General features: G+C 58.7%; 2 protein-coding genes across 4 annotated transcripts in view; one reads left to right on the top strand and one right to left on the bottom strand.

The window, feature by feature from the left end:
* Nucleotides 1-8,971, top strand: part of CASTOR2 (cytosolic arginine sensor for mTORC1 subunit 2) — a 51,721-nt gene extending 42,750 nt beyond the window's left edge. The window contains exons 6-9 of the mRNA XM_084881999.1: nt 573-683; nt 1,056-1,138; nt 3,464-3,558; nt 3,635-8,971. Coding sequence (XP_084738125.1) covers nt 573-683; nt 1,056-1,138; nt 3,464-3,558; nt 3,635-3,700 — 355 coding nt within the window. The 3' untranslated portion in view covers nt 3,701-8,971. The remainder of the gene's footprint in view (nt 1-572; nt 684-1,055; nt 1,139-3,463; nt 3,559-3,634) is intronic.
* Nucleotides 8,972-10,008: 1,037 nt separating this feature from the next.
* RCC1L (RCC1 like) overlaps nt 10,009-15,120 on the bottom strand; it is a 29,902-nt gene continuing 24,790 nt past the window's right edge. Inside the window, exons 11-12 of one of the 3 annotated variants that reach the window (XM_084881996.1) lie at nt 13,972-14,065; nt 10,009-10,464 (exon numbers count right to left, since the gene is read on the bottom strand). In XM_084881996.1, the coding sequence (XP_084738122.1) occupies nt 13,988-14,065 (78 nt within the window). In that variant the 3' untranslated portion in view covers nt 10,009-10,464; nt 13,972-13,987. Of the gene's footprint in view, nt 10,465-13,082; nt 14,066-15,120 lie in introns of those variants that run through there. The other 2 variants (XM_084881995.1, XM_084881994.1) reach the window with 2 other exon arrangements.

The raw sequence follows: 15,120 nt of genomic DNA, 5'->3' as shown, positions 1-15,120 counted from the left end.
CATGGCCTCCTGGTTCATAGGTCGATGCTCAACAGCACCGGCTGGACCTCCTTTGGGAATGTTGGACCTTGGTGAAGCCAGTGCACAGGAAGATGCTAACTAATCCCAGCCCCTGAGCTCCTAAGTCAGGCTCACTCCCCGAGCTTCGAACGCAGGGATTTTCATTCGGAGGACGGCAGGCTTTGAGCTGTCCTCAGTCGGTTTTACCTTTAGGCCAACACCAGGTGGGTGGGTGCAGGTTCCAGTGAGCCAGCAGTGACCACAGACCGTGCCCTGAGGTGTGGGCCAACACAGAACAGAGAGCCCTGCCGGGAAGGGGCCCGTGCAGCCTGCCCGGGAGGCCCACTGAGCTCTGGCCCTGACATGCCCTGCTCACCTCCACGACCGGGGGAATCGTGTGCATCGCAGAGCCCTCCGGGGACGCTGGCTCAGGGTTACTCAGCCAGGCCGGGTAGGGGCTCTCCAGGCCAGTGCTCTTCCCAACACCCCATGCTGAGGCTAGCGGGCAGGACAGGCAGGGGTCAGGGTGCAGTGGGCCCCCACTCCACCCTCACCAGCACCCCTGCCCCCAGCATGAAGGACCCCATGGCTGCCAGTGACGACTGTGGCCACATCCGCTTCTTCTCCTTCTCCCTCATCGAGGGCTACATCTCCCTGGTGATGGACGTGCAGACCCAGCAGAGGTGAGCCCACCACGGGGGGACCAGGGCGGGCCAGGCTCCTTGTGGGCACATCACCCCCTTTGTCCCCAATAGTTCTCACCACGGCCCTTCACTGCAGGTGGGCGGCCCGTCTCCAAGATGGCAGACCACTCAGAGGGCCCTGGGTCAATCAAGTACCATTTGCCCCTCAGTCCCCTCTGTGGAGCTGGGGAGAAGCAGTTGTTGCACAGCCAATGCCAACCTTGCTTTCCTAGCCCCCCCACTCCCAGGCGAGGGGGTGCAGAGAGAGTGGATGGAGGGCTCGGCGGGGTCCTGGGGCCCAGCCTGTGGCAGGTGGGGCCCTGTGCAGGGAGCGCCTGAACATCAGCCTCTGGTTTTCCTCGCTCCTTTAAGGTTTCCTAGTAACTTGCTGTTCACAAGCGCATCTGGAGAGCTCTGGAAGATGGTGCGGATCGGAGGCCAGCCCCTGGGATTCGGTGAGCCCTGTGGGCTTCAGTGGAGGAGGGACTTGGGGGTGGGGCATTGCCGAGTCTCTCCAAGCGCTGGGGCACTCACACCCCCCCGCAGTCCCAGCCGGCCTGTGCCCTGGGGGACAGATGGGGAGATGGGAGCTTGGGGAGCCTGAGGTCCCACTGACAGGTGAGGGAGGGAGGTGCAGGCCTCTGGAGGGAAGTGTTCACGGACCATTTCACATCCCAGCTCTTGACCTTTTCTGTCCTGGGAAGGAAACTTCCTCCCGCAGAACCCAGCGACCTATTCCTGGGGGGAGGGGGGGTATCCGCAGTGATTCCTCAGACTCAGCCTCGCAGCAGCTTCCACAGTTCCCTGCGCCTTGTCTGTGGTGTTTTTCCCCATAAGCATTGTCCGCAGGGCCCCAGGCCTCAGACCCCTCGTGGCCCGCACCCTTTCAGCGTGCAGGCTGCGCCCCGCTGGGAGTGACTGCAGTGCCTGGGCCCAGAGCTCTGTCCGATTAGAAACTTTTTCCTTGGGTAGACCATTACACCCAGAGCTTGCACCCAGACGTGGCTCTTGGTCAGTCAGAGTGCTTGTTTGCAGGGAGCATCCTCGGCCAGCCCAGTGGTATGGAGGCCCTGATTTCCTAGACAAGACGCAGACTGCTCCTCACGGCACTCACACTGCTCCCGGGCCAGCGGGGCAGCCTGAGGGCTCTCCCCTGGGACGGGACATGGAGCTGGCGGGGCGGGGGGGGGGGGGGTCACTGAAGAAGCCAGGTTCTGCCTTCTGCCACCTGCCTCGCCTTTCTCATGAGTTCACAGATGGAGGGACAGTGCCCCCAACTCTGCTCACATCGAGAGGCCAGTGAAGGAGCAGTAAGGGTGGGAGAGTAGGTGAAGCTCAGCCATCGCTCTGTGGGCAGACCGCTGCCCATTGCTGAAGGGGAGTTGTTTGCTCGGCCCCACGGATAGCGACGGGGAAGGGAGGTTGTAGGACTCCGGGGTGAGCCAAGAAGGCAGCAGCGAGATCTGCCTTCCCATGATGCAGCGGGTTGAGAGCCATGCTTACAGCTACAAAGAGTCCTGCAGGGAAAATAACTTAGCCTCTGACAGGTGCTAGACCGGCGGGTTCTGCATGTGTGTGGCCATGGAGAGAATAAATATATTTTACACCATAACCCAACACACACCCAAACAACTCACCTAGCCGTGAGCCATGCCTTCCCTGGTCACCAGCTTCTAAATCAATGTCACCAGCAGGTCACCGCCTGCAGTGTAAAGTGCGCCATTCTCGACCCTCGTCTCCTCCCTCCTCCTCTTATAGGAAGAGAAGGTGTCTCAGGACACACCGTCTCCACCATGTAGCGCCACAGACAGTCCCCAGGAGAGTAGGTTCGAGACCTGCACAGCCACCAAAGGCCTGGGGGCCCGCCAGAAGGCCGGCAAGCAAAGGGGAAAGCAGGAACTTGAGAGACCTCCAGGGTTGCTGCCAGGGCCAGGGCCAGGGCGCGGAGGGTCAGATCCGATGCTAGGTTTAGTGGCAATCGAGGTGGAACCCGGGGTAATGCCTAGGCTTCGGCCTCAGAATCCCATGGGAGCTCCACCCAGCACCTCGCCCACATGTGTGGGGATGGTGTGGGGGAAACGCATCATCACTAAAGTCGTAACAGTAGCTTTTAGGAGACACACAGGATTGTGTTGGAGTGGGATGGGCCTCGGGTCCTGGAGGTCTTCCTGTAGGAGGAAGCCTTGCGTGGTGTTTTGTTTTAATCTGAGGAAGCTGCCACTGAGGTGAAGACCAGCCTCAGGCAGCCCCAAGGGTGCTTCATCAGACGCGGTTTGGGGGAGACCGGGAAAGCAGCACAGACTGCCCCTTGCAGATGCTAGAGGGAATAGAAAGTCTCGTCCCAGCCACCAAACGCCTGGCATGGCCGTGAGGCCGGGCAGGGCCTCCACCCCGCGGGGCTCTGCTGAGGATGGGGCTCGGGAAGGAGGTGACTTGGCCACAGTTCTCTGACTAGAAAGGGTGCCTACCCTGCCGCCAGCTCCGCCTTGGAGACCTCGAAGGCTGGCGGGGAAGATGCACTGTGGCTACAGGGCGTGGGACAGGCAGAGGCTGGCCAGTGCAGAGCTCACTGCTGGTGAGGGCACAGAAGGCTCCTGGCGGAGGGGCCTTTGCACTAGGCCTTCGGGGGGGCGGGGAGAAGGGGTGTTCCCTGGGAAGGTGGTGGGTGTGCGACAGGCACTGCTGGCAGAGGGAGGGAGAGGGCAGAGGGAGCCCTGGCTGGCACCCCGGATGACGATGCCACCACGTGGAGGCTGAGCCAGTCCCCGCTCCGTCCCCAGATGAGTGTGGCATCGTGGCCCAGATCTCCGAGCCCTTGGCTGCTGCGGACATCCCCGCCTACTACATCAGTACTTTCAAGTTCGACCACGCACTGGTGAGTGTCCACACCAGCCCCGGGGCGGGGGGGCCAACTCCGGGGGCTCACGGGTTCGCTGCCTCCGCCCTTCCAGGTTCCAGAAGAGAACATCAACGGCGTCATCAGCGCCCTGAAGGTCAGCCAAGCAGAGAAGCATTAGAAGGGTCTCACTCCTCCTCCTGCCCCCGCCCGACGATTCTTCTTGCAGTATTTCTCAACAGACTGGAAAACCTGCCCCGGGTCCCCCAAAGAGGGGGCCTCAGAGGAGCCCCCAATTGCTGACTTTGCCAGGCCTGGACCCAGGCCAGGGCCTCCCCATGTCCTCCCTTCCCAGAGCCTCCAGAGAACCCCCCCGTCCCCGTGCTCCCCCCACCCCCACTCCAGAAAATGATGTCTGAGGCCCAGGGAGCTGGTGCACTGACCCGCCTCCTCCCCCGGCCTCGCCCACGGCCAGGGCCAGACGCTGACGTAAGCTGGCACCTCCTGCAAGACCCTGGGGTACCGATTCGCATGTTATCTTGGGGAGCAGGCTGAGCAGGACTGAGTTCATGGAAGCCGGGGAGGCCCCGGTGAGGGGGCAAGCTGGGTACTGTGGTTGCTGGTCTCTGGTTCCATCAGCTCAGGGCTGGTTCCCGGAGTGGAGGCCAGCGGGCGGCCCTGGCGACACATGCTGGTGAGGCTCCTGCAGAGCTGGGGTGGGGCCCTGCGCTGGGGAAGACCCCCACCCCCCAGAACCTCGCCTGCCAACCACAGGGCTTATGCCCCAACTCCCAGCAAGACTGCCAAGGGGGCCCTGTCCAGACCCTCCCCATCGCAAGCACTGACGCCTGGGAGACCCACCAGCCAGGGTGTGAGCTCCTGTCCCCTCCGCTTTCCCTGGACCCTCCTTTTACTCAGGAGGCGGAGCCTCGGCCTCCCAGCGTTCTGGGCCTGGGGTCTCTTAGGTCACTCCCTCTTCCCCAGCAGTTGACTAGACCAGCACAGGCTCCCTTGTTGTCCTGTCTCCTCCCTTGCCTCGCTTTGGGGGACATAGAAGGCCTCTGCCCCCAACTCGCCTGCCCGCCCGCCCCTCGGTCCTGGGCCTGGCATTCATGAGTACTTGACCTGGGAGGCAGCTTAACTGAGCCTTAATAGAGAAAACGTACTTCGTTTTAGTTTCGTATTTAATGTGTTTGTGCCCAGGCTGAGTTGCTAGAGTCAGGGCCTGCTGAGCTGCCTGGGGGCCAGAGGCCCAGCATCCAGGGACAGGCATGAGAGCGGGGCCCGGGCCTCCCTGGCAGGACCCTGGGAGCAGAGGTCTGTTACTGGACGGGCCCCGGGCGCCCGCAGGGCTGCCCCACCGGGCCCAATGACAGGTACCCGGGCAGCGGCGGTTCTGAGTGTCGGGACCCGAGGGCCATGGGGAGGCGGACAGCTGGGTGGCAGGCAGCTGAGGCAGGCGTGTCCCCTGGAGGCTTCGCAGGCAGAATGGGGTGAGCCCCGGGCTCCTCTCCACCGGGGTGCTTTCTGCGTGCCCCTGCCCTGCTGGTGCTCTCTCCTGGGCAGCAGCTGTCGAGGAGGAGGAGGAGGAGAAGGGCCGTTCTCTTGGTCTGGTGAGGGGCTGCGTGAGCCCCACCCCTTTCTCTGAGCTGTGTGGGACCTTTCGTGCCCCGTTGGCCCCGGAGCAGTAGCTGTGCAGCTGGATCCTGGCAGGTCTCGGGGCTCATGCACTGAGTAGGAACCCACCTTTTTTTTTCTTAAGTTAATTCATTTTGCACAAAACTCCGTAACAACCAAAACGTGTAACTTGTTTGCTGGCTCCAGACTGGGGGTGGCCAGGTGGCTAGGGCGGCACGTGAAGCCCCGAGTCCCCTCTCTGTGGTTGGAAGGCCTTGGTTTTCTGAGGCGCACCTCTCCCAGCCCCTCCTGTCCGTCCCCCTAATCACGTCACTTGACCTTTCCCCTTCCCCAGCAAGCGTGTAGGCCCCGTGACCCCAGAAACGCGTGCTCCCCAGGCCCCTAGGGCGTATCTATTGTACACACGTATAAATACCTGTGTTTTATGTTGATATAGATATATACTGTAAATAGCATATATACTTGAGCAATATATATGTTAATATATACTGTGTGGGCACGCATGTGCGTGTGTGTGCGGTACGTGGACGCAGACCCCACTGTGTGTGCGTGTGTGTGTATGTGTGTGTGTGTGTGTGTGTGTGTGAGAGAGAGAGAGAGAGAGAGAGAGAGAGAGAGAGAGAGAGGGCCTCCGCCCGCTGTGTCTGCCATGCACACAGGCACGTTTGAGCCACCGTGTATTTTTAATTCAAGTATATAGGCAATACGACTTTGCGAGAAGCAGGCCACTGCCTCAGCCCTGACTTGACAGAAAAAACAAAACCAGCAGCCCAGGGGCTGAGCCCCAGAGGGGGCATCGAGGGTTTCTCCCCCTTCTTTCTTGGAAGCTGGGTTCTTCCCCTTCCTGAGCTCCCATCTCCATGGCCAATTCCCCAGACGCCCTTGAATTTCAAGATGGTAGAGCCCAGAGGGGAGGCGGTGAACAGAACAGCCCCCTTCCCAGCTCGGCCGGCCTGCTGGACGGTCACCCCGAGTCTCCGCCCAGGCCTGACCCCCTCGCAGGGCTCCGTTCATGCTGCCGGCTCACCTGGTCGGTCTCACCTGCAGCTTAGAGAGAAGCCTCCTGGGCTGGCCCTGTCCAACGGAGCACGGCCCTGTGTGTGCCTGGATGTGTGCCGGGGAGGGGGGTGGGGCACCTCCCCCCGGAAACCCGCCCGTTATTTCCCGGTCCGGCCCTGCTGTGTGAGGAGGCACCGGAGGCCGGGCAGTGGGTCCTCAGGTGTGCGTGCCTGTGGTCAGCGGGTCTGGTTCGGTGTCCGCAGCATTGGGGCGTGGAAATGAGCATTTCCCCCAGCGGCCAGCTGCTCGCCCCCCGCCCGGCTCGCCCCCCTCCCGGCTCTCCCTGGAGCGGGCATGTGCCCAGGCCAACCGTAGAGGTGGCCCTGAGGGTTTCTTGGCTCTGGCAGGTGGGCATGCAGCAGGCAGGGAAGCTGGGCTTGTGGGCAAAGCTGCCTCAGGGGGAGCAGGCAGGTCCCGTGTCTTTGCTTTGGTGCCACTCCCTGGAAAGAAAAGCTCAAACTGTCTAAATGCCACCCTCGCCCCTTGCCCACCCCACCCCCACCATACGCCACAGTGAGGAGAGTGAGGGCGGGGACACCATGACCACTCCTCCTCCCTCGAACACAGCTGTGAAAGCCTGCCTCTGCTCCGTCCTCAGCCCCGGCTCCCCTGGCTCCTGGGAAACTCCTGCCCCCTCAGGCCCCAGTCCTGGCCCAGCAAAGCCGGGCGGTGCCAGCTCTGCACCTCCTTCCTCCCCGGGAGTCTCAGAGCCCTGCAGGAGGTGCCACCAGGCCACTGCCCTCAGCTCAGGGTACACACCCAAGCTGGCGAGGCATGCAGACCTCCCTCCCCGAGATTCAGGGGCTCAAGAGCCCCCCAGCACCAGCATTCTCCCCCTCCTCCCCCCTCCAGGCCCCTGGTGGGCAGGGGAGGAGCCGGGGACCAGTGTAGTCTGACGGGGCTTGTCCCTCTGAGGTGACAGAATGCCCTGGAAGTCAGAGCTGTCAGGGGCCAGGCCGGTGTTCAAGCCGAGAGCACCATCTGCCTGATCGTCGGTAATAAGCCTGCCTGCCCACCCCGGGCCCTCCTGACCACATTTCCCCCGGCCACCTGGCCGCCTCTCTGAGCCTCTGGATGCGGATGTGGGACACGGGCCCTTCACAGCCCAGCTAAGAGAGTGACGTTGGCGTACTCTCTCGCTGTTGACGGCAGAGCACGCCCGCCCTGAGCAGTGCCACTTCCGGGGTGAGCACTAAGAAAACACCCCCAATGTATCTGTGCCGCTGTCAGTCAGGGCTGGGGAGCCATGGAGTTGGTGGTCAGCTTGAGAGGAGCTTAGGGCAGTGGTCGGCAAACTCAATTAGTCAACAGAGCAACAAACCGCAGCTCATGAGCCAGTTTGCCGACCACTGGCTTAGGGCAAGAGGATGGGAAGACTGGCTTTTCAGGCCTCGGCTGCCGTGCCGAGGAAGGGCTAGGCCTATAGCCGGCAGGAGCCCTCTGTCCAGAGGCCGCCGGGGAGGGGAGCCGACCAAGGCGCCAGCGAAGGCCGGCTTGGGAGGAGTGGCCCGGGGCTGGCGCCAGGAGAGTGGAGCCCTGGTGTGGCTGGGTCTCGGAGCTCGTCCCAGGTTTGGTTAGTTTTTTTGTTCTGTTTTTCATTTTCGAATTAGAGGCAGCCAAAGGACACCCTTAATTGTCTGTCATGCCGTTTGCATAGGTCGTGGAGGGAAGACGGGGTGGGCCGTGTCCTTCAGCTTTCACGTTCGCGCCCTCCTGTGGAGCCTGCTGTGTTGGGAAGGTGAAGACGGGGCAGTTGGCTAAGGCAGCTGCTGTCCTTGGGGCTCATGGCACCGGGGGTGGCCTGGTGGTGAGGGAGTGTGTGGCTCTTGGTTCAAGGAGATGGGAGGCTGTGAGAGTCAGGACACTGGTCTGTGCACAGCCACACGTTTGCACTTACACATGATGTGTGCGTCTGTGCTGTGTCATACACATTAGTGTGTGTGAGAGCACGTGTCAGAGTTCGAATGTGAGCTAAAGGGCTGCCTCACTCGGTGTTTTGAGGCCTCGGTAGCATTCTGACCTGTGGCCGCATGCGGAGGGGGTGCAGGCAGACCTGGCAGGGCTGCCCAGGCCACGTGGCTTTGTTGGCACTGCCCTGTGGCTGGGGCAGAGGTGGCCCCTGCAGGGACTCTGTCCGCACAGCCAGCCGGAAAGCCTGGGCCAGAAACATCGAGCCCTGAGGTCGGTCTCACAGGGCCCGCGCCTGAGGGCTCCTCCGGGAAGGGCAGCCATCAATGTTGGAGACCAGGAGTCAGGGGAGTGGGAAGGTGAAAAACAGGCCAAATTCAGATCCCAAGACAGAGACCACGCTCATTGCGTTTTCTGTCCATTGCCTCAGTTTACCTATTTATATTTGGAAAATGGTCCAGGAAGAACTGAGCAGGGTTGGCTCCAAAACGGGGGTGGGGGCAGTGGACAAGCCCTCTGTTACTCTATGCCAAAATCATTTCCGTTATCCCGAGATGGGTGCGTGGATGCTGATGCACAGTGGGGCTCTGAGGGCCTCCGCCTGCCCGGGGCCTATCTTGGGGAACCCAGCCCTCCCTGGCATGCCCAGTCACCAGCAGTAGCCGTGGCACCTGGCCCTGGGTGAGGGGAGAAGAGGGCAGCCCCTCACGCTGACTTTGTTGAAGGAAAGAGAACCCTCGGGATTCATGTACTGTATGACGGAGAGAAAAACGTACCTAATGTCCCCCAAAAAAGACAGTATATTTTGTACTTTGTAAAGTGTTAATTAAAATGGAGAAAACGATGATGTCGGCTGACAGCTGTCTTTGTTCGGATCCAGGGCCACCAGTCCTCTCCCCTTTCTCCATACCGCGGCCCGGGGGGCGCCGGCCAGGGGCTGGGGGGAAGCAGGAAAGCCTTCCAGTGCGACCCCCAGAACCGGAGAGGGAACGGCCCCCAGAGGAGAGGGGTGTGTTAGCTACCGGGTGCTGCGGAGTTAAGTTGCCCCACACCTAACGCTTGAAATGGTTGTTTGTCGCCCCGGTTTCTGTGGGTGGGAACCCGGGAGCGTTTGGCAGGCCGGCTCAGCCCCTCGTGAGGCCGCAGCCTGAGGTTTGGCTGGGATGGAGGATCCCTTCACGGCGGTTCCTTCGCACGGCTGGGTTGGCAGGAGGCCCCGGATCCGCTCCACGCGTCTCCCCGTGGGACTGCCCCAGTGTCCACCGGGTGGTGCCTGGCTTCCCTCGGAGCACAGGATTTAAGGGCCAAGGCCAATGTATCTTCCCTAGCCCCAGAGCCCACGCCCCATCACACTCCTCACCCCGCTGATTTGACACAGGAGACCACACAAAGGTGTGAAAACCAAGAGGCCAAGATCATGGGCCATCTCAGAGACTGGCTGCAACACCCACCATGCGTCCCCAGGCCTCTGGCAGAGGTGGGTCTGGGGGTCAGGGCAGGTCAGGGCCCTGCTTGTGATGGGGAGGATCCGCAACACCCCCCCCCCCCCCCCGGGTGCGCTGACATTTGGCTCTTGCCCTGTTGGCAGGAGGCCTGAGACCAGCAGGTCCTGGGACTTGGACACCCTTCACCCTGTCCTCTCTGATGTTTCCCATGGAGGGCAGGCAGTCGACCCCAGTCCCTACCACCTCCCCCACAGGAGCAGCGGCATGGGAGACGGGGCTGGAGTACCCCCTGAGCCCAGGGAAGCTCTGGCTACTGTGGAGCTCAGGCCCGGACATCAGACTCATCTGGGTCCCCAGCTCCGGGCCCAGGCCTGGCACTGCCTGGGTGACCGTGAACGTGAGGAAGGGGAGGGAGGCCTGTGCAGCCGGCTGGAGAGTAAGAGTCCCCGCGGAGGTCATGGCTCCAGAGGGGTATCTGGAGACCAGAAACATAAAATGGTTTATGTGATGCTACTTCCATCTCTGTTTTTTGAAAAAAGGACTGGTAGAAAATACAACAGGTGTGGATGCACAACATGAAGGACGGCCAAGAAAGAAATGCGAGTTATTTGACCACTCTGCAATTAAAGAAGGTTCCTGTAAACTTGGTGAAGCTCAGCACGGAGGAGGAGGAGGAGGAGGGGGAGTGAGATGAAGGGAGGAACACAGAGGTCCTTGCCTTGCGAAGGTTGGTAGTGGAGCACCTCCTCTGAGATGTTTTTCCAAGAGCTCCACCCGAGCTGAACCAGCCGAAGCTGTCTGCCGGGCCTGCAGCCCCGTCTGCGCACTGGAGAGCCCGGGCAGCGGGCTGGGATGGGGAAGAGGGCTGTGGAAGAGCAGGGAGCCCTGGGCCGGCCTGTGGGGAACAGCCACACTGGATTCAGGAAAAGAAATACTGTCTTGGAACTCAAGATTACAGGGTGTGACGGTTTACATGATAAAATGTCAAAGTTAAAAATTAAATGAATGTCTCAACAACTCCACGCGTTGAAAATTTGAAAACATTCACACAAATGTTTGTGTGAGCCGAAACCGGTTTGGCTCAGTGGTAGAGCTTCGGTCTGCGGACTGAAAGGTCCTGGGTTCGATTCCGGTCAAGGGCATGTACCTTGGTTGCGGGCACATCCCCGGTAGGTGGTGTGCAAGAGGCAACTGGTCGATGTTTCTCTCTCATCGACGTTTCTAGCTCTCTATCTCTCTCCCTTCCTCTCTGTAAAAAATCAATATATATATATTTTAATGTTTGTGTGGAAATGTTAAAAAAACAAAACAGAAAGCTGGGCCAACATAAAACTGACACATGAATGTGTTGGCATTATTCACAATAGCACAGAAGTGGAACCAGCCGACATATTCATCAGCTGGTGAGTGAGTAACCAATGTGGTACATCAAAAAGAAGAAAAGAGCCTCCCCAGAGGACCCCCCTAGTCCAGCCAGGGGTTGAGAAGCCGGGGTGAAGGTACAGTCTGCCCACGGCTGTCATGAACTCCCCGTCCTGGGCAGCTCCGGGGGCAGGTGGCCTCACTTGGAGGTCGACCAGAGGCAGCCAGGCCCCTGACGCACATGCTGGAACAGACACCTCCGCACCACTGCGTCCCGGCACTGGCAGGGCCTGGAGTGCGGTGGGTGCCCAGGGGTACGGATACATTCCCCTCAGGCTTCTGCGTCACCCGCAGTATTCTCAAGCTGCAATGTGGGTCGACAGCTGCAGCTGTGGGACATCCTAAGGCCATGAACCTGAACTTGTTTCCAGCTCCACGGTGGACTCCAACCGGGCATTGTCTGATGGTCATGGCCCGTGTTCCCTGCTCGCCTGGCACCTCAGCTGCATTATGCTTCCCATGGGATAGAAGATATTTCTCTGCTCCCCCAGAGGCAGCCTCCCCCCCACCAGCTTCAGCCCACCTGCCGGCCTCCCTATCAACACATCAACGCCTGGTGTGAGGAGGTGACACCAGTCTGGACTTATCCTTTTAAACTTGACTGCTGAGCATGCACCTCCGTGTGGCCCAAGATCTGAGAAAAGCACAGCTAGTGCTCCGACATGGTCTCCGGCTCAAGTTTAACCTCAGCTGCTGCTGCTCCATGTTCAATAGCAAGGCTTGTGTGAAAGGCCAGGATGTTGTTGTTGATGTTAATCCTCACCCAAGGTTATATTTTTTAAAATATTTTATTGATTTCAGAGAGGAAAGGAGAGGAAGAGAAACATCAATGAGAGAGAACCACTGATTGGCTGCCTCCTGCACACCCTGTATTGGGGATTGAGCCCATAACCCACGCAATGCCTGACCAGGAATCAAACCGTGACCTCCTGGTTCATAGGTTGACACTCAACCACTGAGCCATGCTGCCGGGCCCTTGGCCCACTGACCCATTCTCACCTACCTCCCCCACAGAAGAGCACTGGAGATGGGAGTGGAGATGGGGCTGGAGCACCCGTGCATCCGAGCCCAAGGAAGCTCTGGCTACTGTGGAGCTCAGGCTCATACATCACAGATTCATCTGGGTCCCCAGCTCCATTGATTCTCACCCTCCCCACATTGATGTTTAGAGTAAAAGGGAGGAGGAGGGGGAGAGAGAGAGATAGATACTGGTTGCCTTTTGCACTCACCCCAACTGGGCCAGGGATCAAACCTGCAACCCAGGTAAGTGCCCTTAACTGATAAGCCCACAACCCTTTGGTGCACAGGTTAACCACTGAACCATACGGGCCTGGAATTTTTTGTTTAATACTCACCTAAGAATATTTTTCCTTTTTTAAAAAAATTTTTATCTTTTTAGTTCAGGGGAAGTGGAGGGAGAGACAGAAACATCAATGATTGACTGGCTGCATCCTGCATGTCCCCTACCAAGACGGAGCCCACAACACAGACATGTGCCCTGATCGGGAATCAATGAAATATATTTTTTTTGTGTGTGACCTCCTGGTTCGTAGGTTGATGCTCAACCGGAGAGCCACAACGGCCGGGCTCCATTGCTTTTGAGAGTGTGGGAGGGGGAGAGACAGAGAAACATCCATGTGAGAGACACGCTCTCTCACACGCCCCAACTTGGCCTGGGATTGAGACTGCAACTGAGGTAGGTGCCCTTGACCGGAATCAAAACCAGGACCCTTCAGTCCTTGGGCTCTACCCACGAATCAAACTAGGTAGGACTGGGATTTCTAATTTATTCATTGATTTGAGAGAGAGGGAGAGAAACATCAATTTGTTCCATTTATTCATTCATTGGTTGTTTGGGGCTTGGAGAAGGGTAAAGCCCCTGGGGTCTCATCGCAGGGCAGGACAGGTCCTGGGGTGATGGCTGCCTCGTGGGGACCAGTGCTGGGTGCTACAACCAAGACCATCTGAGAGGGTATGTCCCCCAGCAGACTGCATGGTTAAACTGGCATTTAGTAGCCTCTATCAAATGCCTTGTTTTTGAAAGCTAATCTCTATAAATGATCAAGTAAAATAAAAAGACCTCTCCAGCTCTTAAGAATAAAAAATGCAGAAAATAGACTTTATTCCAAAAGATCTTTTTAAAATTTTTTTTAAAGAATAAGACGTTACATTACTCTTTGTTTTCCACAACTTCTGACTCTTCTCCAAGACTGGCACTGCAGCCAGCTTTGGCGGGATGTTCGGAGCCCTCAGCCCCAAGAATCTGGCCTCGATCTTCTTCCCCTGGGCTCCTCCCCGTCTCCCAGCCAGGCTGTGCGAATGGTTACGAGGTGCTGACGGCCAGGAGCCCATGGGGTGCCGAGCTGGTGCCATTGTCTTTTCAGGGAGAACCCCAATCCAAGCAAAGGATTTCGGCATGTGTCCCACCAGCAAGCTGGCTTTCAGGGTCCACTCTGGGCGGAGGGACCTGAATGAAAACCCTAGGCCAAAGCAAGCCCGGCTCCTGCAGTCAGGCTGGGCACGCGCATACACACACGCACACTCACCACAGCTCTGCTGCGCTCCTGGGGCTGCAGAAGCCTCCTGAGCACTGTGCTGTCAATCTCCTTTCAAGATCAGACAAAACGCACATCATGAGGGAAGATTTCTTAAGACCAGTTTCTTGGGCCAGACATGACACCAGAGGCCGTCCTGTGCTCCCAGGAAAGAGCCAGGACATTGTGAAGATCCTCTCCATGCTGGCCGCACAGCCCTGGGCCGTCTTCCTGCAGACAAGCCCGACAAAGGGCCGTGATGTGCTGCATTGGCAGGTCTCACCGGAGCGGGGACCATGTCTCCGGACTTCAGTTTGCACCTCCCAAGGGCTTAGGAGAGAGAGTCACACTTCATGGGGGGCTCTGGTCCCCTCTGAGCCCCATCAGAACCCCGCTGGCTGCCTCTGCTGAGCAATCCAGTGGTTCTGAGGCCAGGGCAGGCTCACCTGGGTCAGCAGAGATTCAGATGAATGACTTGGCCAGAGTCACCATGTGATCCACACCACAGGCCACATCCACGGGCTCCCCCGGCAGTGTCACCTGAAACACAAGAGCCAGCACACGATGAGGGGAAATGGCCAACTGGGGGACAGGCTTGGTGGCCCCAGCTGGGCCTGATCCGGGCCCTGCATCTTAGTAGGTGACTTAGCCTCTGAGCCTTGGCTCCCTCCTCTGAGTGATAAATGGGGACACCTACAACGTACCTGGCAGGTCTGCTGGGCGAGCAAATGCAATCACCAAGGAAAGGGCCACCCAACTCCCCACCCGGTCAGCAGTGGGCGTTACTGTCCAGCCCCCAAGAGGCCACTCGGCACAAGCACGAACCCTGAGTGACATCCCACAGAGGTCAGTCCCCTGTGAGTATGGCCCCACCAGAGGGCAACACTTGTCTCCAGCCAAGTGTTCAGTACCTTTCCTAGCGGTCACCACGTGGCTCACTCGAGTGCCTGGAAAAACCCTTTCTCCTGCTCTCTGGTCCCCTTTGGGAACCAGGCCCCTGGCCCCGGGTCCTTACCCACTTTGCCTCCAGCTCTAGCCTCATTGAGTCCTGTCACCCTTGAGAAGGGAAGCTGTGTCTCAGAAGGTGCCCAAGGACTGGCCAGCAGTCCTGCCGACACTGCCCATCCACACTGACAACAACCATCACAGGAAGGCCCAACTCTCAAGGTAACAGCAGCCTCCTGGGATATGGAGGCTTCCATTTGTCTCTATTTATTTTGGTTTATCCTTACCCAAGGATATTTTTTCTATTGGTTTTGTTTTAGAGAGAGAGTAGAAGGGAAGGAGGGGGAGAAGGGGAGAGAGGGAAACATTGATGTGAGAGAGACATCAATTGGCTGCCTCCCACATGTGCAACATGGAACCTGCAATCCAGGTATGTGTCCTTGACCGGGAATTAAACCTGCAACCCTTTGGTGCATAGGCTGACACTCTAACCACTTAGCTACACTGGCCAGGTCCTGCCTGTTTGCTTTTTTTTTTTTTTAATATTTTTTATTGTTTTTTTTACAGGGAGGAAGAGAGAGGGATAGAGAGCTAGAAACATCGATGAGAGAGAAACATGGACCAGCTGCCCTCTGCACACCCTGCACTGG

The sequence above is a fragment of the Pipistrellus hanaki genome (assembly GCF_964339955.1).
Source record: "Pipistrellus hanaki genome assembly, chromosome: 4".
Classification (NCBI taxonomy): Eukaryota; Metazoa; Chordata; class Mammalia; order Chiroptera; family Vespertilionidae; genus Pipistrellus; species Pipistrellus hanaki.
The sequence above is the reverse complement of the archived record's forward strand: the minus strand, read 5'-3'. Positions and strand labels throughout refer to the sequence as shown.